General features: G+C 54.7%; 2 protein-coding genes and 1 long non-coding RNA gene across 17 annotated transcripts in view; 1 reads left to right on the top strand and 2 right to left on the bottom strand.

Moving 5' to 3' along the window:
- Positions 1-17837, top strand: part of CDCA7L (cell division cycle associated 7 like) — a 42236-nt gene extending 24399 nt beyond the window's left edge. For 3 of the 13 annotated variants that reach the window (XM_070059640.2, XM_089315362.1, XM_089315361.1), the window contains exons 2-10: positions 3387-3530; positions 7354-7482; positions 10226-10600; positions 12056-12127; positions 12223-12396; positions 13692-13817; positions 14470-14619; positions 15846-15982; positions 16671-17837. In XM_070059640.2, coding sequence (XP_069915741.2) covers positions 3387-3530; positions 7354-7482; positions 10226-10600; positions 12056-12127; positions 12223-12396; positions 13692-13817; positions 14470-14619; positions 15846-15982; positions 16671-16701 — 1338 coding nt within the window. In that variant the 3' untranslated portion in view covers positions 16702-17837. Of the gene's footprint in view, positions 1-251; positions 357-3386; positions 3531-7331; positions 7483-10225; positions 10601-12055; positions 12128-12222; positions 12410-13691; positions 13818-14469; positions 14620-15845; positions 15983-16670 lie in introns of those variants that run through there. The other 10 variants (XM_051852803.3, XM_089315360.1, XM_070059643.2 and 7 more) reach the window with 9 other exon arrangements.
- On the bottom strand, positions 4873-10228 carry LOC149121738 (uncharacterized). Its single transcript, XR_016222520.1, has 2 exons — positions 10091-10228; positions 4873-9621 (listed from the first exon to the last, which is right to left on the bottom strand). It is a non-coding gene; the product is annotated as an uncharacterized LOC149121738 (long non-coding RNA).
- DNAH11 (dynein axonemal heavy chain 11) overlaps positions 17427-26267 on the bottom strand; it is a 365338-nt gene continuing 356497 nt past the window's right edge. For 2 of the 3 annotated variants that reach the window (XM_089315357.1, XM_089315358.1), the window contains 5 exons: positions 23929-24111; positions 23734-23849; positions 19086-19198; positions 18687-18827; positions 17427-17748 (listed from right to left, as the gene is read on the bottom strand). In XM_089315357.1, coding sequence (XP_089171483.1) covers positions 17501-17748; positions 18687-18827; positions 19086-19198; positions 23734-23849; positions 23929-24111 — 801 coding nt within the window. In that variant the 3' untranslated portion in view covers positions 17427-17500. The remainder of the gene's footprint in view (positions 17749-18686; positions 18828-19085; positions 19199-23733; positions 23850-23928; positions 24112-26267) is intronic. The other variant, XR_016222511.1, reaches the window with a different exon arrangement.

Below are 26267 nucleotides of genomic sequence, written 5' to 3'. Positions count from 1 at the left end.
TCCCTGCCCCGCCATCTCCAGAGCAGGTAGCGGCAGAAGCAGGAGCGGCCCGTGGATGCTGAGCCTGTCGGGCCGTCACAGAATCCGGCTGTCACCCTGCCTGTTGACCTCCGAGGACAAAGGGTATCTTTGCCATGCAGAAGCCTGGCAGGTGCCACCCTGTTGCTCAGGCTGCAGCACACAGAGAGCGAGCGCGCAAGCGAGCCAGACGTTCATGTGCTTTCCGAAGGAAGTGCAGTCTGTCGTAAACAAGCGAGCCGAAGTCTCAGCAAGCCTCGGAAGTCAGCTACAAGTTACAGGAAACCCGAAGTGGTGCTGACCTCCCCCATGGGGCTGCAGCTGGAGAGAAGCCTGGGGTGAGTGTGTATCCCCGTGCTTAGACTGCCCACGGCCCACGGCAGAGTGCCTGCTCCTCACTCCCGTTGCCTGTTAATGCAGGCTTCAGAAAGTGGTGGGGCCGACTCAGGTGGCTGGGTCCTTGCCACCCACATGGGGACCTGGAATGAGTCCCCAGCTGTGGCCCAGCCCAGCCCTGGGCACTGCAGGCATGGGGGCAGTGAACCAGCAGATGAGTGCTCTGCCTCTCCAAATGTCGGACTGTGGTAAGCTACGGGATCACATGACTGCATTTCTTAAAGAAATAAGTTGCAAGGAAAAAAAAGAAAAGAAAGGGCCGAGGAGGTGTGACCCATGTGTGAGCCTGATTGGGTTGGAATGCAAATGAGCTGTAGGGTTAAAGAAAGGCGAGGAACCGTGCCCGCTTGATGGCGCTGCAGGCCGAGCTGCCACGCTGTCCGGGGCTGCTTTGCAGTGCGCTGGGAGGAGAGTTGGGTTAGGAACACAGAGGAGTTGAGATCACCCCCAGGCAGAGTTGCTGAGCTGTCCACATGTGTGCGTTCCTTTCTCTTTTGCCTGCTTTTGTTGGGAAACTTTTAGAGTGAAATTTTACAAACCAGATTTGCATGTGGTTTTTCCCCTCCTCTTGTGGTGCGCTGGGAAGTACCATGGTGTGGAATGGCTGCCGCATGCCTCCCCTGAGTGCGGGTAGAAGGGAGCAGAGAGCTCAGAGGTAGTGGAAAGCAGCGCAGCCCAGCGTCAGGCCACACAGACATGCGTGGACCTTGCTGAGTGAATCCCCTTGGCCTCCCACCCCCAAGGGTGACAAAAGACATCTTGTGGATGGTCCAGATGTCTCAGAGTAAATGATGAGAGGCCAGTGCTGTGGCACAGCAGGTAACACCTGTAGTGGTGCCATCCGATACGGGCGCCGGTTCGAGTCCCAGCTGCTCCACTTTGGATCCAACTCTCTGCTATGGCCTGGGAAAGCAGTGGAAGTTGGCACCTACATGGGAGACCCGGAAGAAGCTCCTGGCTCTGGATCAGCACAGCTCCAGCTGTCGTGGCCAATTGGGGAGTGAACCAGCAGATGGAACCAATTGGGGAATGGGTTAGTTGATGGAAGCCCTCTCTCTCTCTCTCTCTCTCTCTCTCTCTGCCTCTCCTTTCTCTGCATAACTCTGACTTCAAATAAATAAATCTTTTTTTTTAAAAAAAAAAAAGGATAAATGATGATGTTAGAGTCATAGCATTTTGTTCATGTGAACTGTTTGAGGAAAAGTTATGGATTTTTGGATCTGTCACTCTTGGGAGATGTATGGCAAAGAATTTTAGGCCGAGTGGTGTTTGTGGATTGCAGGTGGAGGGAGAGGGTCCCTGGGCTGTGATGCTTGGGAACAGAAGTGCTTTGGACTTGAAGTTTTTTCAGGTGGCACAGATGCAGTTAGATATCTCAACCGTGAGACATGAGCCTGAACACAAATGCATTCACACTTATTCACATAGCCCGGAGATGATTTGAGTATGTATTTGAGCGTGCTTGCCCTCTGGCTGTGGCGTGTGTCTGGGGTGGGATTTTCCATGTGATCTTGGAGTTTCGGATTTGAGAGCCTCAGCTTGTATTCTGAACAGTGTGTGGGAATCCACAGGTTAGGTTGGTCCCTGGTACATTGCTGGTTTTTTGAGGTGAGAAACAGCCAAGTATCACTTAGCAGAGCTATAGACACAGGTCAACCCAATGCTTGGACGTGTGGTGGGGAGTGGCGATTCCGGGGAGAAGCTCCTCCTCGTGCTGTGTGTCTGAGCTTTCAGGCACTGACGTGGGAGGGGACAGGCAGTGAGCCCACAGGGAGTAACCCCTGGCAGATTCGCGTCTGTGAGGCCAGGTGTGCTCACGACATTCTCTGGGGATACTTGCCACTCATGGCGTTTGCATTCTCCTGGAATTAATCCCACGACTACTGCCATTGATTCGGAACGTGGGAAAGATGGAAAAGCCACTTATTCCATTGTGTGGACTTTCAGCACACGACAGAGAACAGAGTGGTAGGTATAGGTGGAAATTATTTAAGCAAAGGCTTTGCTGATGTTCTGTGGAATCTTTTACATGTGTAGCATTTAAAGACAAACCCACCAGTAGAGAAGAATGAAAGACAGGTGGTTTTTAGAGATCCATGCCTGTTTTCTCATTTTGGTTCAGAGATGAAAGACGGCTTCTCCCTAAGCCTGGCCTTGGCAGTCTCTGGAAAGTGGGGAGTGTCCCTAATATTTTTCTAAAGATTTATTTGATTTATTTATTTGAAAGTCAAGAGTTACAGAGAGAAGGCGAGGCCAAGAGAGAGGTTTTCCATCTGCTGATTCAGTCCCCAATTGGCCGCAATAGCTATAGCTGCGCCGATCCGAAGCCAGGAGCCAGGTGCTTCTTCCAGGTCTCCCACGTGGGTGCAGGGGCCCGAGGACTTGGGCCGTCTTCTGCTGCTTTCTCAGGCCACAGCAGAGAGCTGGACTGGAAGTGGAGCAGCCAGGACTCGAACCGGCGCCCATATGGGATGCCAGCACTGCAGGCGGTGGCTTTACCCACTACACCAGAGCCCTGGCCCCTATTTTATTTATTTTGAAAGGCAGAGTAACAGAGAGAGAGGGGGACACAGAGAGATCTTCTGTCCATTCGTTCACTCCCCAAATGGCCACAACGCATGGGGCTGGGCCAGGCTGAAACCAGGAACCTGGAGCTCTACAGGCCTCCCACATGGGTGGCAGGGGCCCAGGCACATGAGGTCCTCTGCTGCCTTCTCAGATGCCTCTGGAATTTGCCGCTCTCATCTCTTCCCTCCCTTCCCTCCACCGTCTCCCCCCCCCCACCCCCCAGCTGTAAGGTCTTGGCTGCAGCACCTGCTCAGGGTGCCCAGGGCCTTCTGGGTAATCATGGCTCAGGGTGCCCAGGGCCTTCTGGGTAACCATGGCCCACGGGGGAAAGTCGGGAGTTGGACAGTTCCAGTCCTGACGCGATTGTAACAGTGCCCGGTTTTCCTCTTCTGACCCCAAAACAGATCCCTAAGGAGGTGGCTGACATCTTCAACGCCCCCAGCGACGAGGAGGAGGAGTTCCTGGGCTTTGCAGATGAGGTTCCCATGGAAACCCTCTCGCCAGAGGGGAGCCGTGATAGCTTTGACTCCCTGGCGTCCCCGGCGCAGGTAGGATGCTGCTTCCTCCCCAGGCCTGAGCCTGGGGGCCGAGACGCCTCGGTTTGTGCGTGGCTTGCGGTCACTGAGGCCACTTAGCCGGTGGGCGTCCCATCGCCAAAACTTTGCGCCTCTTGGTTTCTTCCCGCCCATGGTATTATTATTGTTGTTGTTATTAATAGAGAACCCTCATGTGATCAGATCTTTGCTCTGCTCCCTGCTGTATTCAGAACCCCCCCCCACCATGGCTGGCAGGGAGTGGGCCCTGCCTTTGCCGTGGCCGCCCGCGGGGTGCAGCAGGTGCTCCTGCCTCTTTGCAGCTGCTGGGCCAGTGTCATTCTCGGATCGCTTTGATCTGTAGCAAGCACAAGTTACAGTTCTGCCGGGGCTCACTTCCTGGAGGTTTGTCTCGTGCCGCAGCCATCAGAATACCTCCCTTTCCGCGGTGTTTCTGTGCCTTGCCACTGCCCTGACCGTGGCCGCTGTGTGGAGGCCCACCCTGGCTGCTGCTGGCCGCAGTAGGAAGGGAAGCAGTTGGTGTGATGAGGGGAAGGGGCTGCCTGACTGCTTGTTGGTGACCCTGGCCTTGTCTTGTCTCTAAGTGCAGATGCTAGGAGTCTGTCTCCAGAGCCTGGCTCATCTCTAAGTGCAGATGCTAGGAGTCTGTCTCCAGAGCCTGGCCCATCCCTAAGTGCAGATGCTAAGAGTCCGACCCCAGAGCCTGGCCCATCTCTAAGTGCAGATGCTAGGCGTCTGTCTCCAGAGCCTGGCCCATCTCTAAATGCAGATGCTAGGATCCGCCTCCAGAGCCTGGCCCATCTCTAAGTGCAGATGCTAAGAGTCCGCCTCCAGAGCCTGGCCCATCTCTAAGTGCAGATGCTAAGAGTCCGACTCCAGAACCTGGCCCGTCTCTAAATGCAGATGCTAGGATCCGTCTCCAGACCCTGGCCCGTCTCCTAAGTGCAGATGCTAGGATCCGTCTCTAGACCCTGGCCCATCTCTTAAGTGCAGATGCTAAGAGTCTGACTCCAGACCCTGGCCCGTCTCTAAGTGCAGATGCTAGGATCCATCTCCAGACCCTGGCCCTGGCCACGGCCCCAGGCCCCCTGCGTCCCACTCTGCCGCTGCTCTTCCCGCATACCTCGGCTCTTGCTCCTGCCACAGTGCCTCTCTGCGGCCCGCTGGGGGAGCCTGCTCCTGTGTGCAGGGGGGCCTGCCTGCCCCGTCCTCTGTCTGCCAGCCGGCCGGCTGGCTTTCCTGGTTCCCCGTCTTTAGCTCCATCTTTCACTGCCCTTGATCCATCCTTCCTCCTCGTCCTCCTCCTCCTGTCTTGGCAATTCCCATCCGGGGGGGAGGAAACTTCTGCCGTGTTTCGCACACTGATGCCTTCCCCCACTTCGCTCTGCATCTGCTGGAGCCCTCGTCCTTCCCACCAGGGTCCCGTGTAGGCCTGGGCTCTGGCCACGCCCCCTCTCCTGCCAGTCGTCTTCAGAGCAGGTCAGGCAGCAGGGGGGGTGGAGCCTGGGGCATGGACCCTGGGGGCCTTCGGAGCCAGCAGAGAACCTGGCCTGCCCTGGGCCTTAAGAGACAGAGCAGCTGTTGGGAGACTGCTGACTTGGTCACACGTGCCCTTTATGGTGCCCAGTGTGACCGCAGCACCCTCAGCCGGCCTGTGGCAGTGTGCATGGGGAGCAGGGAGCCCGGCCAGGGTTGGAGGCCAGCGTGCAGCGAGGCTGGCCGCAGGAGAGCTTCGCCTCTGTGGGGAAAGGAAGATAAATGACAGCGCAGGCTTGGGTTTAGGACAACTGCTGAGTTTTTCTCCCGTGTCGATCAGGCCAGCAAAGATGTGTATTCCTCCCGGGCTGCCGGCTGCCTGCTGAGGCCAGCACTGAGCACAGCAGGAGCCAGGAGGACTGGGAGATCGGGGCTCCCTGCTGTTCCGGGGCCCCTGGCATTCAGTGATCCACTCTGGGTGGTTAATGCAGTTTCCATACAGACCCCATTGCCTTGCAGGTGCCTGGCGACTTTAGCCAGGGCCGGGCCCTGAGCCCACACCCTCACACTGTGTTCTCACAGCTCAGAGCCGCTGCAAGGACTTGGAGATGGTGCCCACCCTGGGCTCCCCGACCACACTTTGAATCTCACATTACAGAAACTTCCCTTTTGTGGGTGCATTCCCCACCCCCCCAAAAAAAAAAACAGCTGCACCACTGCTATCAATAAAGGAACAGAGTAATCTAGAATGGAGCAAACTCTTGCAGTTACCACAGTCATTCATAAGAGACATTTTCAAGCTTAAAAAACGGTACATCTGGCCGGCGCCGTGGCTCACTAGGCTAATCCTCTGCCTTGCGGCGCCGGCACACCAGGTTCTAGTCCTGGTCGGGGCACCGGATTCTGTCCCGGTTGCCCCTCTTCCAGGCCAGCTCTCTGCTGTGGCCCAGGAGTGCAGTGGAGGATGGCCCAAGTGCTTGGGCCCTGTACCCCATGGGAGACCAGGAGAAGTACCTGGCTCCTGCCATCAGATCAGCGCGATGCGCCAGCTGCGGCGGCCATTGGAGGGTGAACGAACGGCAAGGAAGACCTTTCTCTCTGTCTCTCTCTCTCACTATCCACTCTGCCTGTCAAAAAATAAAAAAAATGGTACATCCAGGGCAGGAGGCACGAGGACCCCGGCTGGAGCCCTGGGGAGTGGTTGTGGGCTTGCAGGGGGCCACTCTGGGGCGGCTTCCCCAAAGTCTGCAGGTTTTCCTCTGCTTTCTTTGGAGCACTCTTAGGAGAGCTGGGTTTCCTCCTTTGTGGTATTGCAGAAGAAAGGAGTTACAGGGAGGGAGGGGAGACACAGAGATCCGTCTTCCACCCATTGGTTCACACCCAGTATGGGGTGCCGGCACTGCAGGTGGCGGCTTAACCTGTTACACCACGATGCGGGCCACACAAAGATTTTTTCCTTTCTTTTTAAAGGTTTATTTACTTATTTGTAAGGTACCATTACAGAAAGAGGGAGAGAGAGAGAGAGAATCTTTGATCTTCTGGTTTACTCTTCAAATGGCTGCAATGGCTGGGGCTGGGCCAGACTGAAGCCAGGAGCTTCTTCTGGGTCTCCCACATGGCTGGCAGGGGTACAAGCACTTGGGCCATCCTCTGCTGCTTTCCCAAGTGCATCAGCAGGGAGCTGGATTGGAAGTGGAGCAGCTGGGACTCCCAACTGGCATCCTGGTGCCCATAATCCACTAAACCACAACACTGGCCCAGAAAGACTTTTTTTTAAAATTGGCATATGTTTCTCAGAGCCACATGTTGCTCAAGCTCACTTGCCGCCTTCCCTCCTGTGCGACAGGCATGTGGGAGGGGACGGGAGGCTTGGAGCATTCCCTTGGTGCTCCCCACGGTCACCCGGTCAGTGGCACCTGCTCCCGCCTCTCCGGCAGTGGCGGCCCTTTCTACCGAGAGAGCACCATGGGGAGGGAGCACGCTGTCTCCCGCCATCTCACTTCCCTGTGGCGCGGGCTTGGAGTGGCAGCTCTGGCAAGAGAGGCCAGATTCCATCAGCGCTTAGCGCCCACGCCCGCTGCTGATCCAGACAGCCACTCTGGATTTCTGAGATGGATTTGTCGGTCTGGATTTCCGTAAGCTTTAGAAGATGTGTGTGTGTGTGTGTGTGTGTGCGCGCGCGTGTGTGATTGTAGTAAGATGTATGTCACAGAAATTGACCATCGTAACCAATCCGAGTGCCGGGCTGGGAGGCGTTGGGGCCACTGCCTGTGTCCCGTCCGGGAGCTGCCCCGCCCCCGCCCGCTGACCCTACGACAGGGGTGTGTTTTCGCTGCTGCAGGACGTGCGTTTCCGTTCCACATACTTCACAGAAGAGCTGAGAAGGATTTTTGTGGAGGACACTGACTCGGAGATGGAAGATTTCGAAGGCTTCACGCCGAGTGACGTCAGTGGGAGCAGCGGCGCGGAGGTGACGGGGACCAGCGCGGGGGTCCTGGGTGCTGCCCCTTTAGTCCTGTCCCGGCTCCTCGCTCTCCTTCACAGATGGACAGATTGGCATTTCCCTTAGGGGTTTAGCTTTCCAGTCCATCGACGGGGACTGGACGCGAGGGTGGCCCCTCGTAGGCTCCTCCCTGGCCCTGGGTCCTTCACCCTTATGCCCCTCCCACCGCTCCCCACCTTGCTGGTCTGGGCACCTGTCCCGGGTGTCCCTTCCTGTCCTCAGACTTTCTTGAGCCTCTCTGGTCTTTCCGGTCTGCCTTGGAGTAGCAGGGTCCTGAGTCTTTGCCTGGCGCTCTGAGATTGGGAGTTCATCTGGTGAGAGGCCTTTTTTGTTTTGTTTTTTAGATTTTATTTATTTATTTGAAAGGCAGAGTTACAGAGAGGCAGAGGCAGAGAGAGAAAGAGAGAGGTCTTCTATCTTCTGGTTCACTCCCCAAATGGCTGCAACAGCCAGAGCTGTGCTGATCTGAAGCCAGGAGCCAGGAGCTTCTTCCGGGTCTCCCACCTGGGTGCAGGGCCCCAAGGACTTGGGCCATCTTCTACTGCTTTCCCAGGCCATAGCAGAGAGCCGGATTGGAAGTGGAGCAGCCGGACTCGAACTAGCGCCCATACGGGGTACTGGCACTGCAGGCGGCAGCTTTACCCACTATGCCCAAGAGCAGCTTCTTATTAAAAAAAAAAAAAACACACACACACACACACAAAACAAAACCAAAAAAAAACTAAATTCCGTGTTGAAGGGACCAGTGGTTTCAGCATCCTCACAGTGAGAAACTTTGGGCTCGGGCCTGTGTGAAAGTATGAGTGGGGTTGCTGTGGCCCCTGTTTTCCTAGGGGAGCCTTTGGGGCCCCAGCACTCGTGGTCAGCCGCCTTGGCAGAGGGACAGCAGCGTCAGCCTGAGACCCCCCAGCACTCTGTGGATTGTGCCCTGCAAGACCCCCGATCCCCTTCCAGGCCATCCTTGCCCCTCGGCTGTCTTCTCCCTAGCTGAGCAATTCCTAGTGAAGGGATTCCCAGTGAGGGAAAGTGAGTTACTCTGGGTGCTTTTGCACCCTTGGAGTCTGTCCATGTAGGGTATGGACTGTGACGGGTCACACAGGCTGTGACATACCCCAGGGCCCAGTGCAGGTGCACCTGCACATTGCATTTTAGAATTCAGCCAGAACACAAGCGCTGTGGCCTTGCAGCCCAGCCTGGGGTGAGAGCTGGGGCGAGCGTCTGACCCCATCCCGGCATGTTGCTGTAACCCTGGTCTCCTGGGGTCTTGTTGGCTGCTGGCTCCGGGCTCCTGGCTCCAAGTGGGCAAACTGTGCTCTCCCCTTCCTGTGCTTTGGAATGGGCGGCTCCGGGTCCCCTGTAAAGAAGACAGGCCGGGCTGGAGCGCAGCAGGCAAACAGTGCCAGTCCAAGGAGCTTTCAGACAGCCGCCCGTGGCACCGGGGTCCGTGTCAGACTCCGAAGAGAGCAGTGTGGAAAGTTCAGTGCTCTGGGTCCCGCAGGGACAGGTACCTGCCTCTCTTCCTCTGTCTGAATCCCAGCTTGAGACCCGGCTGTCGGGGCTCTCTGAGGAGGACGCAGCCGTGGAACCGAGCCCGGGGTGCGTCTCTGCTGCTCACTGCTCCCCTGGGGTCTGAACCAAGTGTGTGGCCTGTGGTCAAGGGAGGGTGCCTAGACAGAGACTTTGACTCGAAGGTCACACCTGTCACTGTGCCACTGGAGCTTTGGGACCCCTCACCCCCCCACCATGGTTACCTGGGTCACATCCACCTACCCTTAGCGCCCGCCCTTCTACCTTCCTGTGTGCTTGCGTGTTCTCACGTGGGAAACGAGTGAGCTTTCCGTGCTGGAGACCCACCACGCCGCGTGGTTTTCTCAAGCTAAGTGGACAGTGCATGGCCAGCAGCCTGCAGACCCTGTGCCCGTCGCTCTGTGGCTGCAGACAACAGGGACGGTCTCTGCCCGCTTCTTGGTCCTCCTCGCCGGGGGCAGGTGCGCACTCCTGCACTGCCTTGGGGTCCTGTTCTTGCCGTGTAGAGCAAGGTCATCAGTATTTCCCACCAGTGCTCCCTTCTGCGCTGAAGCAAGCTCTTGTAGCGTGAAAAATGCCCTTTTTTTAAAAAAAAAAAAAAGATTTTATTTATTTGAGAGGTATAGTTAGAGAGGGAGAGAGAGAGAGAGAGAGAAAGGTCTTCCTTCTGCTGGGTCACTCCCCAAATGGCTGCAACAGCTAGTGCTGTGCCGATCTGAAGCCAGGAGCCAGAAGCTTCTTCCTGGTCTCCCACACGGGTGCAGGGGCCCAAGGACTTGGGACATCTACTGCTTTCCCAGGCCACAGCAGAGAGCTGGATCAGAAGAGGAGCAGCGCCGGCAGGCAGAGACTTAGCCAACTACGCCACAGCGCTGGCCACAGGCCCTTGTCTTTCTCTGTCCTTGCTATGGGCTTCGGCGGCCTCGGTCCCTCTGAGGAGAGCCCCTGTGGCTCACGGCCTGAGGCAGGCTGGGGAGACAGGTGTTCAGGTCAGGTGTGGACAGCCTGCACTTAGTCTTAGTCCTCAACAAACTTCCCTGGCGTTTACCTGAATAGCAGAGAGGAAGGAGCCATTCAGAGGGGCAGGAAGTGCTTCCCTGTGGACGTTTGCTACGGCAGGTTCCGGGGCTGGCGCTGTGTCGGTCTGTGTCAAGATCATGTCCTTTCTTCTTTCCTTCCTTAGCTGGGGGAGTCAGATTTGGGCTCTGACAGCTCAGCATCAGTGGTGAGTGAGGAGGAGGAACAGGAGGAGGAGGAGGCGGCGGCGGCCCCCCGGCGGCGGCGCAGGTCTGGACGAAGCAGCATCGGTCTTCGAGTGGCCTTTCAGTTCCCCACCAAGAAGCCGGCGAAGCGGCCCGAGCGGAGCCCCTCCTCGGAGCCCTTGGGCCCCGGCCTGCGCTCCCAGGACAAGCAGGTGGCGGCCCTGGGCCGGAAGAAAAGCTGCAGGCCGGGGAGGGACAGGGAGGAGTCGGCTTCGGAGTCGGAGGATGACGAGGGCCAGGAGAGCTCAGACGCCCTGCTGAAGAGGAACTTGAACATCAAGGAGAACAAGGCCGTGGTAAGCGCCCGTGCGTGCGCTGCGGCTCTCAACAGCCTGGCCATCTGGCTGGAGCACATACATGCCGGCCTTCTGCAGGGGTGTGGAGGGTGGGGCTCGCCCAAGCTGCTCTGTATTGGGGACAGCGAGCGAGTCCCAAGGCGGCCTTTAGCCCCCAGCGTGGTGCTGGGAGCTCCACGCTGCTGAAGTTTGTCCAGTTAAGTTCTCAGTCGGTAGTGGTGTGGGGTGGGCTGGACAGCTGGCCCATGCCCTGCAGAGAAGAGCAAAGAAGCTCGAGGTCCCAGAGCCCGTGCCCTGGTTACAGCGAGCTGGTTGGGCAGGTGCTTTTACCTGGAGAAACAGCCCTCCTGCCCTGACGGAAGGGAAGCGGCTGGGAGGTGAACCCCTCCTCCCCCGGGGGTCGATTTTCATTCATCTTGGCTGTCTTTCCTAGAGCAGTGGATGGCACGCAGTGAGCTCTCTGTCCGGGCGTCTGGTTTTGTTGTATGCACACAGTCACTGCTAACGTTTGGAGCAGCTTTGTATATAAATTTATAAAATCATTCTGCCACTCACAGTCACTTTTTAATCATTCTGGTGTATTTGTTTAAATATTTTCCTTTTAAAAAAGGCTCATAATGTAGTGGTGTTAGACACGAGGGCCCATACAGTCATTATATACGAACTTCAATGACTTCCTAGGGAATGGAACTAAAAGGTATTTCAGTGTAGAATTTTGAGATTTGGACATGCAAGAGGTCTTCAAAGTGTTCATGGAAAATGCGCAGTAAGAACGATGCATGGATTTCAAGGCTTTTTTTTTTTTTTTTGTATCCAGATACCTTTTAGTTCCTTTTCACGTAAACCTTTCGAAGGTCCCCACAGACGGAATCACATATGTGTAATAAGTCAAGAAAACAGGAAGCCTGCTTGGTGATTTTCATCTTGAGATGTTTGCGCCTAGGCGAGGGGTGATTTTAGCACCAGAACATTTGCATCTTTGCATAAGAAGTGTCCGTGACCTTTCAGCGATCCACCTGTGTCGATGTAGATCTGAAATGGCAAGAATCGTGATTAAATTCTCTGGCACAGTCGTGCTGGGGCAGACAGTTGGTGCTGATGAGAAATTCATGCGTTTACTATCAGATTTCTGGAGCTCTTAACTCTTGGAATAATCCAGCTGAGCCTCTTTTCGGGGGGTGCGGAACATCCTGAACTTCGAGGTTCAGGAATGGAGTCTCGGGGCACAGGACTGTGGTCCTCGTGCCACACTGTCCCCACAAGGATGGCGTGGAGCACACACACATGCGTGGTGATGTCAGCGTGTCAGGCCTGGGGGCAGCAAGGTGTCAAGGGGCGCGTGAATGACTTCCCTCGGATTTTCCTAGTTAGCAAAAGGGCAGGCTCGGGAGACATCTGGGGTGACTCCGGCCGGCCACGTTCACCGCAGCTCTTGTCTTTTGCTCTGAACTGCAGCTGGCCCGGTTATTGGCAGAACTGAACTCAATGCCGGATTTCTTCCCGGTACGGAGCCCGGCCTCAGCGTCCGTAAGTGGAGCCCCTTGTCACTGTCCCTCCCCGCCCGGGCACTGACTCCGCTGCCCGTCTTGGGACGAGGCTCGCGCCTGTGCTCTTGATTTCAGAAGAAGAGGACGACGACGCGGCGCGCCTTGTCCGAGGGACAGCTCCCCCGGCGCGTGAACCCGGCCCGCAGCGCCCGGCCACCCGAGCGCTTTGCCCTGGAGAGCTTCACCGTGTCGGCCGCCAAGTTCGCAGAGGAGTTCTGCAGAATCAGGAGAAGGAAGACCATCAGCGGGGTATTTGCTCGCTGTAATGAGCGGGTTATTCTTTGTCTGGGCCAGTGGTCTTCATGTGAGTGTGCATCGGGTCGTGCCAGGGCTAGTTCCAAGTGCAGGGTTTCTAGAAGAGTGTAGGGGCTGGCATTGTGCAGTGGGGCTGATGCTGGCATCCCATGGGAGCAGCCGGCTGCTCCACTTCCCCAGTCCAGCTCCCTGGTAATGCTGGGGAAGCAGCAGAAAGAGGATGGGCCAAGTGCTTGGGCCTCTGCACCCATGTGGGAGACCCGGATGAAGCTCCTGGCTCCAGACTGGCCATTGCAGCCATTTGGGGAATGAACTAGCAGATGGAAGAGTGATCTCTCTGCTGCTCTTGCACTCTGTAATTTTGCCTTTCAAATAAATACTTCAAAAGCTTTTTTTCCCCTCCTTTTTGCTCTTTGGAAGGCAGAGAAATGAGAGCTCCCATCCATCTATTTGGGGCCAAAGCTGGGAGCCAGGAACTCAGTCTGGGTCTCCCCTGTGGGTGGCAGGAACCCCATCACTGGATCCAACGTCGCTGCCTCCCAAGGCCTGCGATGGCCAGGGCTGGGAGCCAAACCCAGGGACCCCGGAGTGTGGGGTGCGGCTGGCTTCACTGCTGGTGCAGCACCTGCATCCAGGCTGCGTTTTGCGCTCTGCAGACCTGCAGAAATGAGAACACACAAGTTCTGGGTGATGCCGTGCCCTTCCTCGGGCCCTTGTCTCGAGAGAAAGCCCTAGGCAGAGCCGTAGGCTGCGCCGAGAGGCAGTTGTGGTTACCACGCCAGCCCCATCTGCGGTGGCAGCGACAAGGGCTGGGTGATGCCCCCTTGCCTCTCTCTTGGGGGGGTGGGGTGTTTGGGGTGCCCTCGGTCTGCAGGGGGAGACTCTGGACCCTCCCCGTTGTGGAGCTGTTTGCCTGGCTCACTTCCCCGTGTCCACAGGGCGACAGCAGGGAACCAAGAGGCCCCGGCTGCTCCTCATGGTGTGTCGTGCAGCAGGGAGCTTGGGAATGACCGAACCAGCAGACGGTCTGGAAGAGTTACAATTACATAATACCTTTTCTTCTGAAGACTGGTTTATTTTTATTTGAAAGTCAGAGTTACAGAGAGAGGGAGAGACGGAGAGATCTTCCATCCGCTGGTTCACTCCCTAAATGGCTGGCTGTGGCCAGTGCTGGGGGAGCTGCTTGGGTCTGCCAAGTGGGTGCAGGGGCCCGAGCACTTGGGCCATCCTCCACTGCTTTCCCAGGCACGTTAGTTTCACTGCACGTCCTGCGTTTGTTCGTCTTGCAGGGCAGATGCCAGGGGTACAGGCGCCGGCACAGAGTGTCTTCCTTTCGGCCCGTGGAGGACATCACTGAAGAGGACCTGGAAAACGTGGCCATCACCGTTCGAGACAAAATCTATGACAAAGTCCTGGTGAGTGAAGGGTTGGGAAGAATCCGCGCGATGCTGGCCCTTGCTGGGAGCCCACGGCCCTGGTACTTGAAGCCCTCCATCCTGTACAGCTGGATCAGGGCCCACACCCTCGTGCCGTCTCCCGAGGGCTCGGGTGGGCCCTCGATCCCAGCTCATGGTGCGGTGATGTCACCGGGCCGGGGATGGCTCTGGCTCTGGGGGAGGCAGGGGCACCGTTTAAGACAATCACCTGCATATGTAACTGAAATAGTTCTAGGTCTTAAATCCTGAAAAGGCACATTGGGGAGGTAATACAGGAATCAGTGGGGGGACAGAAGGGCCAAAATTTCTCACACCAGGTGACCGAGGGGGAGGCTTGGCAATCACCTTGGCTGTCTCGGGGGCCTGTGTCCTACAGTGCTGCAGAGGCGTCACTGATGTGACTGCCAGCATTTCAAAGGCAGGTTTCACACACAGGGCATCCAGGACACTGGCTCCAGCGTGGGGCCAGGTGGACACCGTAGGGGCTCCCGGGCACTCTGTCGCCCGTCTGTCACCTGTGGCATTCCCGCCCCTGCCGCAGCTGTCCTCTGGTCTCCCGCCCCGTCTGCCTGTGGCCCCTGGGCCCTCCTGCTGGGCCCCTGGGCTCACGGCTTGCTGCCTTGCTCTCTAGGGGAACACATGCCATCAGTGCCGGCAGAAGACCATCGACACCAAGACCGTGTGTCGCAACCAGGGCTGCGGCGGCGTGCGGGGCCAGTTCTGCGGGCCCTGCCTGAGGAACCGCTACGGCGAGGACGTGCGCTCCGCCTTGCTGGACCCGGTAGGCGCGCCGTCGGCATTTGAAACAACCATGTGTGTTTCCCATCTGCTTGAAAGGCAGAAACGGAGACCTTTCATGTGCTGCTTCACGCCCTAGGCGCCCACAGCAGCCAGGGCTGGGAACCCCGACTCCATCCGGGTCTCCCACATAGGTGGCAGAGGCCCAAGCACCTGAGCTGGGCATCCCCTGCATCCCAGGGTGCAATCGCAGGAAGCAGAGGTGCCTGCACTTGAACTGATACAGGCGGCGTCCAGCATGGCGGCTTAACCCGCTGTGTTAACAAGGGTGGCATCCAATGTGGCGGCTTAACCCACTGTGTTAACAAGTGGCTCTTGTTAAAAATACACTGGTGAAGGGAAACATGCCGCAGACAGGCTCCCTGGACCCTCATCAGACACCGGGAGCTCCAGGCATTCTGCAGAGCCCTCCTCTCCTGCATCTCAAAGCTCTGGGATGTGAACCCGAGCGTGTTCTTTCAGAAAGAGCACGTGCTGGCTGATGGCCAGGAGAGTTCGTGTAGGGTTGCCACTGTTCCAGCAAACCTTGTTTGCACTTGTGGATTCTGCATAAATGAGCCCAGTGTGCAGCCTCCCTGGGCCTTGGTCCCCTGTGTACAGTGAGATGATGGCACTGTGGTTACCGAGTGTGACCTCAGTACTGTCCCCAAGTCGCAGAGGAACGCCCATGACTCTGCAGGCTAAGTGACTGGGCAGCAGGTGCACGTAGTGGAAGAGTTGGAACTCACAGCCTGGTCTTTCAGGAGCCCCGTGCTCCTGCACCCAGGGCCAAGTTCATGGGCAGGTGACCTGTGCTGTCAAATTCTCTCATTTTTGAGCAAGGGACACTGCTAATTAGGTAACTGGTATAATCCCTAACAGTTGTTAGTGTTTTTCCACGTGTGAGGCGGGGAGGTCGGCACTGCTGGCACTTGGTGGAACAGGCTAGCTGACTGGAGCGGAGGCCAGCCCGAACCAGCTTGTGGGGAATCCCGTGTCTCGGCCAACATTCGGCCTGAGGCGAGAGGACACTCACATGCTGTGTCAGTGTGCCTGTGTTTGGATCCAGGCTCTGGCTTCCTGCAGCCCCTGGGAGGCAGCACGGAGGGGTCAAGTGGTTGGGTCCCTGCCCCCGATGTGGGAGACCTGGATTGGGATCCTGGCTCCAGCTGTCTGGGGCACGTGGGGGATGGGGCCAGCCCTGCCATTCTCCCGCCATGTCCCCCTCAGGACTGGATGTGCCCCCCCTGCCGCGGGATATGCAACTGTAGTTACTGCCGCAGGCGCGACGGACGCTGTGCCACGGGCATCCTCATCCACCTGGCCAAGTTCTATGGCTACAACAACGTTAAGGAGTACCTGGAGAGGTGAGTCGCTAGCCACCGGAAAGCAAGGCGGTGGAGCCCTGGGCCCGGTGGTCGCGGGGTCCCGCTGGGCACATGGCCGATGGACATAAACCATCCCCTCTCCACTCGGAAGTGCCCTCCTGCTCTGCTAGAACTCTGAAGCCCGTAGCGCCTCTCAGCAGGATTTCTCTGTGCCTTAGAGAGAAACAGAGTAGACCAGGCAGGCTGCCGGGACCAGTGCCAGCCACAGCCTTCCTGCACAGAGAGCAGCATGCGGGCCAAGGGCTGGGCATGCACGCTTTGTTGACATAACACATTCCTGTCCGTGGTTCCCTCTGTGGCACAGGGTCCTGCAGCCTAAGCAGCTCAGGATTTTAAAGATTCGTTTATATGAAAGAGTCCCGGGGGTGGGGGTGGGGAGACAGAGGTGTTCCACTCACTGGTTCACACCCCGAATGGCCGCGACGGGGCCTGGAACTCCATCTGGGTCTCCACTCCCAAGTGGAGCAGCCAGGACTCGAGGCGGTGCTCATATGGGATGCCAGTGTCGCAGGGAGTGGCTTAACCAGCTGCATCGAAGCGCCAGCCCCGGAATCAGGGTTTTGAGTGTGGGGTGGTGGTTTTTTTAAACTCTTCAGAGAGAGAGTCACTTTTGTATTTGCCTCCGGCCCACGAAGTACTCACCAAACACTTCTCATCTTTTTCTCAGCTTACAGAAGCGGCTGGTGGAAGACAATTAAGCGAGGCGGCAGCCAGCCAGTTCAGTGGAGAAGACGTGCATACCGTTTGTGCCTACGATTTCTTATAGTTGTGTTTTTATACAGAAATGTCTTTGTAGAGTTCAGAGTTTCTAAATACTATTTTTAAAAAAGAGATGTGTTTATGTGCATACAAGATCTCAGGAAGATAGCAGAGGACTCTATGTATATATATTTACACACGTGTTGTGTGCACTGAATTGTTCCAAGTGTCTGCTGACGGCAAAGCACAATTTCAGTGGCGTGGAGGGAAGGTGCAGGTAAGTGGTGGAGGTGGCACGGTCGCCGTAGGCCCTTGTGTAGATCGGTGCTGCTCTTTCACGTCCCAGACAGATAACTCTAGGTCAGGCCGTTACCCACCCTTCGGTTTTTGCCTTCTCATCGGAGACCACAGTGCAATTAAGCACAGCGAACAGGCGAGAGCCAGCGTTTTATTGGACTGCACAACAGGGGGCCGTCGCATCCTGCTGCTTCTGTGTTTTGAAGAGTTCATCGTTAACCTCTGATAAGAACTACAGTGCCCCTTCCTCTTCCCTGCTCTGTGTCCAGATGAGACCCTGGAGGGAGGGGGAGCTGGGCTAGGGGGATGGAAGAGCCCCTCCCCTCCTCATGTTTTAGAAAGGGAATGCACGTGTGCACCACGCAGGAGCTGGAAAGTGTTTTATGCTTTGCAGTAGGAGGAATGCACGTGCCCGTGTTAACACTATGGGAGCCCCTCCCCAACATGCTGCCGAGGCTGGAGCCCCCGCCCAAAGACCGAGGACCCCTGCGCCCACCCCTCTCAGGCCTCCAGCAGCAGGGCCACGCCGGCCAGGACCCATCGCGCCGTCTTCCCTTTGCTCTTCAGCCTGAAGGTCCAGACGTAGGTGGGGCCTCGTGCGTTGGTTCTGTACACGGGGCACTCGTAGGTGTGCTTGGTCTCCTGCCTGTCCACGGGTATGGCCTTGGCAAAGATGACTGGCATGGTGGCTGTCAGCTCCCTGAGGCGGGCTTCCACGATGGCTCCTGCCTGGGTGTCCCACCTGGCTCCTAGGGCACAAACACAATGGCTGTAGCTGTGGGGCACGGGGGTACTGATGATGTCATCGTTTGTCACAATAAACATTCCTGTTTTGTCACGTTTGCTGCTTGTTGGTGGCATCCTGCCCGTGACTGGGATTTGCAAAAGGGGAGAGAATAACAGGTACAGTGCCACTTGGAAGTGGAATTATACCTATTTATTTTAGGGAATCGGGAACACTAATGCAAGCCAGTTTTGCTCTCCCTTTAACTCGCCACTTTCCTTTTATCTCTCAAGATTGATTTATTTACTTGAAAGAATTAGAGATCTTCCATAGACTGGTTCACTTCCCACAGGGCTGAGCCAGGAGCTTCATCCAGGTCTCCCAAGTGGGTGGCAGGGGCACGGGCACCCACATGGGATGCTGGCATTCCAGGCAGCAAATTTATCTGCGACCCCATAATGCTGGCCCCTGTGCCTTTTCTTCCTAACCACATTTGGGTGCTCATAGACATCCCTTATGCAGCAAAACATCTTGTCAAAAAGGTGAGGGTGAGTCTTCACACTACATCCCAAGATGCCTCAAACTCATTGGCTCCTGGCATTGACGTTGCAAGAGACAGAAACGAGATAAATGCTGACGTATGGTGGCACTGAGGGGACTGGCAATGTGGTGTAGCTAGTAAAGCCATAGCCTGCATATGGGTGCCGGTTCGAGTCCTGGCTCTTTGCTGATGTGCCTGGGAAAGCAGTGGAGGACCCAGGTGCTTGGGGCCCCTGCACCCACATGGGAGACCCGGAAGAACCTCCTGGCTTGGGTCTGGCTCAGCCCCAGTAGCAGTGGCCATTTGGGGAGTGAACCAGCAGATGGAAGATCTCCCTGTCTCTCTCTCTGCCTTTGAGAAACAAAGGGCACATTCCACCTTGAACCTCAGAGACAGGTTGCACCTGCTGCACGGTGTCCTACCTTCCATGCGGAGCCCGTGGAGGTACGCGCCTTCCCTCGGGGGATGGCCGTAATCGTCCCTTGTCTTCTTGGTCACATCCACAGTCAGGCACATTTTATCCAGTGGCCACTCATTCTTCCGAGCCATCGTCTGCATGATTGCTGCGTGAGGGGAAGGGACAGAAGCTGAGAAGGTCCCAGGAGCCCCCAGGAAGCTGACGCACGCTCTAAGTTCCTGGGCTTCTGCCCCAGGGCGGCAGTGTAGAGCAGTTGTGATGGAGACTGCGGCCCCACCTCTCGGGAACCTTTCTCTCCAGCTGTCAGTGTCACTCCCCTCCCTTTCTGTGGGTGAGCAGGGCTGGGCAGAGCCCTGAGAGTTTAGTTCAAGCAAGGCAGGTGTGGTCCCACAAGCATGCCTACCGGTGAGGAAGGACTGAGGGTTGAAGAAGCCAGACAGCCACACCACAGCTGGAAGCACGAGGTCCTGGGTCCAGGTATCGAGCTCTCGGCATCGCAGGAGAAGATCGTTAAACCTGGTGAGCAGGAGGTCGGAGATGGAAACTGGCCACCCTCCCGCAAGTGTGGGGGCGGGAAGGGCTGGAGCCCTTTGCCTCCTGGGGAAGGCTGGCAGGGCAGGTGCCCGAGGGTAAGGCTGTCTGCCATCTCCACACACCTGGGCTTTGAGAAAAGCTGCTCTTTGTCCAGTCTGTTGGGCAAGGCCTGAGGAATGGGTGCATGGAGGCCAAGGGGAAGTTTCAGCAACTAGAGAGGAGAGCTGTACGTAAAAGGGTGACCGTGCTTCAGCAAGGCGGGGACAGCCACTGGAGTGCTGCAGTGTGGCTCAGGTAGGTGAGCAGGCGCCCCCCACACCGCACCACTGCGGGAAGTGCCTGCCCGAGACCCTGTTCCTAGGCTGGGAGTGAGGGTAGTCTATTTTGCATGTTCAAATGTGGGTCCCCAGAGCTCCAAACTTGGAGTGTGGGCCTGTGCCCTGCCCTGTGTTAAGTACTTTTGGATAGCTCTGTTAGGGAAATCACTGTGCCCACAGTGAGGGTAAACATGGCAGCCAATCTGCAAAAAAATTAGCATTTACCACAAAAGAGTGCTTATATAGAACAAGAGCATGCCTTAGGATCTGGTGAGAAAAAGTGGAGGAGTTAAGTTGGACGAATTCAGGAAAGAATAGTAATGGAAGTGAGAGTGAAGAAAGAATGAAAGCTGAGAAAGTAACGAGTCTTTACACTCAGGGTGATACCACGTCAGTGCTGAGCTGTGCCTCAGTAGAATCAGAGTACAAAATCCCCCGATGGCCAGGAGAAAACAGGAGCCTTTTCTGGCCTCAGAGGACTCTCTGACAGAACCGCACCTACCCGCAGCTGGGTGCGCGACAGCCTGTTAGAACGAGGTGAGACGTGTGGCCGGAAGAATGACCAGCTAGTCCACAGGATGGTTTGTGACCCAGGAAATGAGAGGAATCTTAAGGAAAACGAGAATAGTTACCAGAACAGAAACAGGAAAGGGTGAGACTGGGTCAGGCTCTTCCAAAGATAGGATTTGGAGCTGAAAATTATAGATGATAAACTAGATCAAGATAAGAAATCAACTGAAGGCAGTTAGATGATAAAGACCTCTGAACCGAGGAAATCGGCAGAGTTCAAGTTGGCAGAGATGAGGGAGAGTGCGAGGGTTGGGGAACAGCAGGTGAATGTGGGCAAAATTCTTAGAATGGAGCCTACAGATGGGACTTGGTAGCTGTACACACTAACGAGCAGGACACGTGTTTCAGAATCCATATATAACTAGGGTAGGTCTGGAGCACACAGACAATACAGCCATTGGACGGAGCTATTCTCCAACTGCCTTTTTTTTAAAGATTTATTTGAAGGACAATTACAGAGAGAGGTCTTCCATCCGCTGGTTCACTCCCCAGATGGCCGCAACAGCCAGAGCTGCGCCAATCTGAAGCCAGGAGTTTCTTCCAGGTCTCCCATATGGGTGCAGGGGCCCAAGGACTTGGCCATCTTCTACTGCTTTCCCAGGCCATAGCAGAGAGCTGGATCGGAAGAGGAGCAGCCAGGACTAGAACTGGTGCCCATATGGGATGCCAGCGCTTCAGGCCGGGCTTTAACCCACTGCGCCACAGTGCTGGCCCCTCCAACTGCCTTTCAGGGAAAGTATTTAAAAGTGAAGGCTGACAGGTGTATTTAAGAGCATGTTTCTGTAGTTAGAGCTGGCAAACAGCTGTCCTAGAATCCTACATAACTCAGCAGGCAAGAGTGAGGGTCCAGGGCAGACAGTTGGATGACGGCCCTCCCCTGACCACGTGCATCTCATACGCGGGGACCAGGGAGAGCCAGAGGAAGATGTAGGAATCAAGTGAGCAAAGAAATCGACATGCAGGCCCATGGCTGGGGCTGTTGGGTATGCTGGGGCATTTCAGATGTTCGTATGAGGGACGCTTAAAGGGCACATTGCCCCTTCCCTAACCCTTTCCCCCTCCTCGTCCCTGCTCCATTTCCTCCCTTTAGCTGAGACCCTTGGTGCCAAACCAGACCCTACCAGACTCCTTGCAAAGTAACTGGCAAAACATGCTGCACAGGGCCGCTTGTCAAACAGGAGGAAAGTTCTCTGAGGCTTCAAAAAGCCCCTAATCCTCTGCCAAGCCCCCTCCTTAACCAGATAAAAACTCTAAACGGTCTCTTAGGAGACTGTCACCACCTCTTTGCTTCAATAAAGCCACCTGTCTCTACTGAGGTTGGTCTTCGTCTCCTTTTTTCCCATCTCTCCTTTCTGGGGGTACAAAAGGCCAGAACCCCGAGCTATTCCAAGCTGAACAGTGCTCAACCTGCAAAGTCTATGCAAAGACTCCAAAATGCAAAACCTCGGAAATCTGAAGCAGGTTGGGTTCCAAGCATCTTAGATGAGGTGTATGCATTGTGTATTGGCTACAGCAAACCTAATTACTGCCTATAAACACACAGAACAAAGACACTGGTTTATTGTGACAAAAATTCCAGACCAAAGGGAGGTGGAAAGATCTAAGAAAAAAGGCTGACTTCTACTGGGAGAGCAAAGTCAAAGGTGCGGACAACATAGAAAACTGTTACCAAGCATTTGGAACACCGGGCCTGAACCCTGAGGCCCTGTGAGACACAGAGAAGAGAATCTAAAGGCTGGTGCAATGTTGGCTGCTCTGGAAAGCCCCACCCTGGGGACATTCCAAACTGCCATGACAAGGCACTGTGAGCTGCACCCAGGAGTCTTCCTGCACACACTTCCCCAACACACACACCTTACTAGGATCCAGGTAGCGCTCTGTGCCTCCCTCAACAAGCAGCGAAGAAGGGGCTCTGCCTGTCGCTCCAAGAGAGTGAGGGCTGCCTTCAGCCCCCTGCCCCCTCGTCAGGGCAGGCTCAACGCTTGCTCACTTCCTCCCCACTCTGTCCCCCTTCTCTAGCCACTGCCTCTGCTTTGAACCCTCAACACCCAGAACTTCACAACTGTCCCCTGTGTCCGCTGCAACAACAGGTAGGGCCAAAGGATAGTAAGCCTACAGAGATCAGAAAAAATGGGGGGGAAGAAAGCTATCAGAAATACACAAAGTAGCACAAGACAGTGAAAGTATGTCCAAAATGCCCAGTCATAAAATACAATCGCAAATATAAATCTTTCACCTCTGGATATATATAAAACCCAATTTCAGATGTTTGTGAAATTTTGCTCACTTGCCTGCTATGGATATTTGCTATATGCATTGAGCCTCTTGCGCTTATGATTTTTTTTTTGTTTTTGTTTTTGTTTTTGTAAGATTTATTTATTTGAAAGGATGACACAGAAAGGGAGGGAAAAACAAGTCTTCCATCTGGTTCATTCCCCAAATGGCTGTAACAGCCAGGGCTGGGCCAGGCTGAAGCTGGGAGCCAGAAACTCTGTCCAGATCTCCCCCATGGGTAGCAGGAGACCAAATACTTGAGCCATAACCCACTGCTTTCCCAGGTCCATGAGCAGGGAGCTGGATCAGAAGTGCAGCAGCGAGGACTTGATCCAGTGTTCAGATATGGAAAGGTGGCATCATAAGCAATGGCTTCACCCCCTGCCCTTGAATTTGACTCATCCGCACGGCAAACACTGGGGGGTCCCAAGGCCAGCTCCAATGTGCGGGGCATTTAGGATCAAAATCGTCATGTTCTGGCTCTGGGGACCGACTCAGGATAGCGTGGATAAGAACCTCAGTGCTGCCGTAGGTGTTTAGCCTAATGGTTGAGATGCCAGAGAAAACACTCGCATCCTACACTGGAGCACCTGGGTTGCCTATGCAGCTCCGGCTTCTGTCTCCAGTGTTCTGCTAACATAGACCTTGGCAAACAGCAGTGATAGCTCAAGGAGTTGGGTTCCTGCCACCCTTGTAGGGAGCTCCTCGCTCCCAGCTTTGGCCCAGGGCTGTTCTCTCTGTTGTAGGTAATTGAGAAGTGAACCAGCAGAAGGAAGGGAACTCTCTCAGAGATAGATAGATAGATAGATTCAGCACCAAAGAGGAATAAAGCTGCCTAGTTAAACTTGATAAAAAAAAATTCAAGGCCAAGGAAAAGTTGGGAATCCTGCCAGCTTTCAGAGATCTGTGAATTTCTGCCCCTGGCTTTCTGACCCATATCAGCAGTGAGACCCACACAACAGAGGCAGTCTGGTTGACTGTTGCGTGTGGACGTCAGGTTCTCCATGAGATGGTGTCAGTGATCAGTGGCCTGGAAATTAGAATGAGAAAAAGGAAACCAAGGCCATTTACGTCTTAGAACAACTCAATGAGGGAATTCTGTCGCATGCATTTTTGAGATGAAAAATTGAGACAGAGGGTAAGTAGTTTGACCAAGGTAAAACAGCAAGTGAGAGGCATAATTTGAATCTTCCTCTGACCCTGACTTTGAACCAGTTTTTCATGTTTTAAGTAATAGACCAAGGGAACTTGAAATTGATGGTTTGCTCAAAGCACAATCTCTAGTTATCAGACATCACTCAGAATTCAGCACCAAGGCTGGTCAGGGCCAGTGGTGGCGAGCACCAGGTCACTTACCACTGGGCCAGGCCGTAAGTAGATGGATAAGCCAGCTTGCTCCAGGTGCTTGGGACCAGGTCATAACTCAGTGCAGATAAAAGGACTTCCATGTCGGGAGATAGCGTCAGCTCCCCCTCGCATGCAGAAGAAAAGGCCACACCGTGAGTATCTTCCAGGGAGATGCAGCCTGCTCCAGCCCCACTTTAAACTTACCTTCAACCCCAGGTCTAATTGTTGAAGCGATAGGCGGATTTCCCGGATGAGAATATTCATCCTCTCACATTCTTGGAAGCAGACAAGTACGTAGGGGCCTCTGTTGGAGGTCTTCTGCATGATCTCGGCCATGTTGAACTCTTCTGGAAGTTTCTCCAAAATGTCGTCCAAGACATTCTTAACCTTGAATCATGAACACAAAGAGTGAGCCCCTTTCTATTGCAGTTTTGGTCACAGTGACTATATATGTATCCTCTTCTCTTGGAAGTCCCAGAATTTATCATTCAAATTCCCCAAATGCTGGCCCCTCCCAGGAGGTGGGCAGAGCAGCGGCTTCTGCCTGAATGACATCCCCACCCCAGAGTGCAGGGAGGGAGGGAGGAGCTGCCATGTAATTCAATTTATTGCTGGCATTTTGGGAGTAGAACTGTCAACTGCATGCCATGTGTATGTGGAAACATGATGGAGGGAAGCCAAGTTCCACCACTCTCACTCGAGTACTGGATTCTGTGATATGCAACTTGGAGAAGTCATCTGAAAGTCATACAAGCCCTCTTAGGCACAAGCCAGTTCTAGAGACTGTGTGCGAGACCAGCTGCCCCCTCCACCAGCGCATCCCCAGATTCCTGGCGTGATAGAGAGGACACTGGTAGCAACGTGGAAACCTCTGCTTCGGTCGTTGTTACCCTGATGAGATAAACTACAGCTTTAAGAGCTGAAGCTGTGAGTGCACACAGTGCTCAGGACTGCGTGCTGACTTCTCCATGCAGTTTCACCGAGCTAGGAAGACCAACTCGGATCTATGCAAGACACAGAATCGAAAACTCGGCCTCCTCTAACCTCAGGACATGACTCCTCCCTCTCTGACTTCTCAGATTGCTGCCCCTGGTTCTGACATCTCCCTTGCTTTGCGTCAGCACCCTGGCATTTTTTTGTTAGGTTCTGAAATCTCAAACTCAGCTACAGCCGTGCTGGACAGGGTGAAACGTCGTGTGGGAGGGAAGTTTGGGAAAAGAATGGATTTTGGAATTGGCCAGAATGCGGTTTCCTTCATTCTACCCTTCTAGCTGTCTGGCCTTGGCAAGTCACCGACTCTCACCGCTGAACAAGGGATCCTGATGCCGCTCAAGAGTCATTTGTGGGTTACAAGGCAAACCTGGCACTCCTTATGGTGCCTGTCATATAGTAAGCACCCAACAAATGCTCTTTCTTACAATCATCTGCCTCTCTGGGCTGTTAAGGGATCCTAATATATGCTCTGTGTTTTTTGCTTGAATGACTGGCTTCCTGATTGGAAAGAGGGAGGCACAAAGTAACAGAAGCAGTTCTCATCCACTGTCTGGCTTCTGTCACTGCTGTAGCTGTTTCCACAGGGATGGATCTTTTCTTGTTCTTTGTAAAAGATAGAATGTTCTTATAAAATGATGCCCATGTATAGGACAAGACACACTGCTCATTCTAAAATGTCTGAACTACAGACTTTCTCATTGAATGGCCTTATTTCAAGAAATAACTGAAAACTTTCAAGAAATAATGGGGCCGGTGCTGTGGCGTGGCAGGTTAAGTTGCCACTTACTGCATTGACATCCTATATGGGCACCAGATCGAGTCCTGGCTGCCCCACTTCTGATCCTGCTCCCTGCTAATGCGCCTGGGAAAGCAGCAGAAGATGGCACAAGTGCTTGGGCCCCTGCATCCATGTGGGAGACCTGGAAGAAGCTCCTGGCTTTGCCCTGGCCCAGCCCTGGCCATTGTGGCCACTTGGGGAGTGAACCAGAAGTTGGAAGACCTCTCCTTCTCTCTCTGTAACTCTGCCTTTCAAATAAATAATTTTTTTAAAAAAAATCACAAGAAGGTTGAGCAGGTGGAGCTGTCACACTGCGCTGGTGGGAGTGAAGTGGTACAACCACTGTAGAAACCTCTGCAGTGCTAACACAGCTAAACATTACGTCCTAAGTATGTCGATCCCACTTCTGGGAATGGAACAATGAGTGTTAGGAGTAGATACCTTTGGGAGTTATCTTCATTGATGAAAACCACGTTTGTAAGACTGCTCAAGGCTGTGATATTCATAAAAGTCAAAAATTTGGAGCAACCCAAACATCACCCACAGGAGAATGAATCAAGAGTTGAGTGTTCATACAATGGAATGCTACACAACAGGACCCACTGGTGTCCGAACCACAATGAGCACTGGTCTCACTAATGTGGAATGAAGTGAGCCAGCCGTGAGTGAGTATACAGTATATGAGCCCACATAGACAGAGAACTGAAACAGGCAAAGCTCGTGGGTGATGATGGAGGGAATGACAATGATCACCTTTAAGGGGTACGCACTG

This window comes from Oryctolagus cuniculus, chromosome 16, assembly GCF_051225735.1.
Source record: "Oryctolagus cuniculus isolate XC-2025 breed Fujian yellow rabbit chromosome 16, ASM5122573v1, whole genome shotgun sequence".
In the NCBI taxonomy this organism is placed as follows: Eukaryota; Metazoa; Chordata; class Mammalia; order Lagomorpha; family Leporidae; genus Oryctolagus; species Oryctolagus cuniculus.
This window is presented reverse-complemented; position numbering and strand designations above follow the sequence as displayed.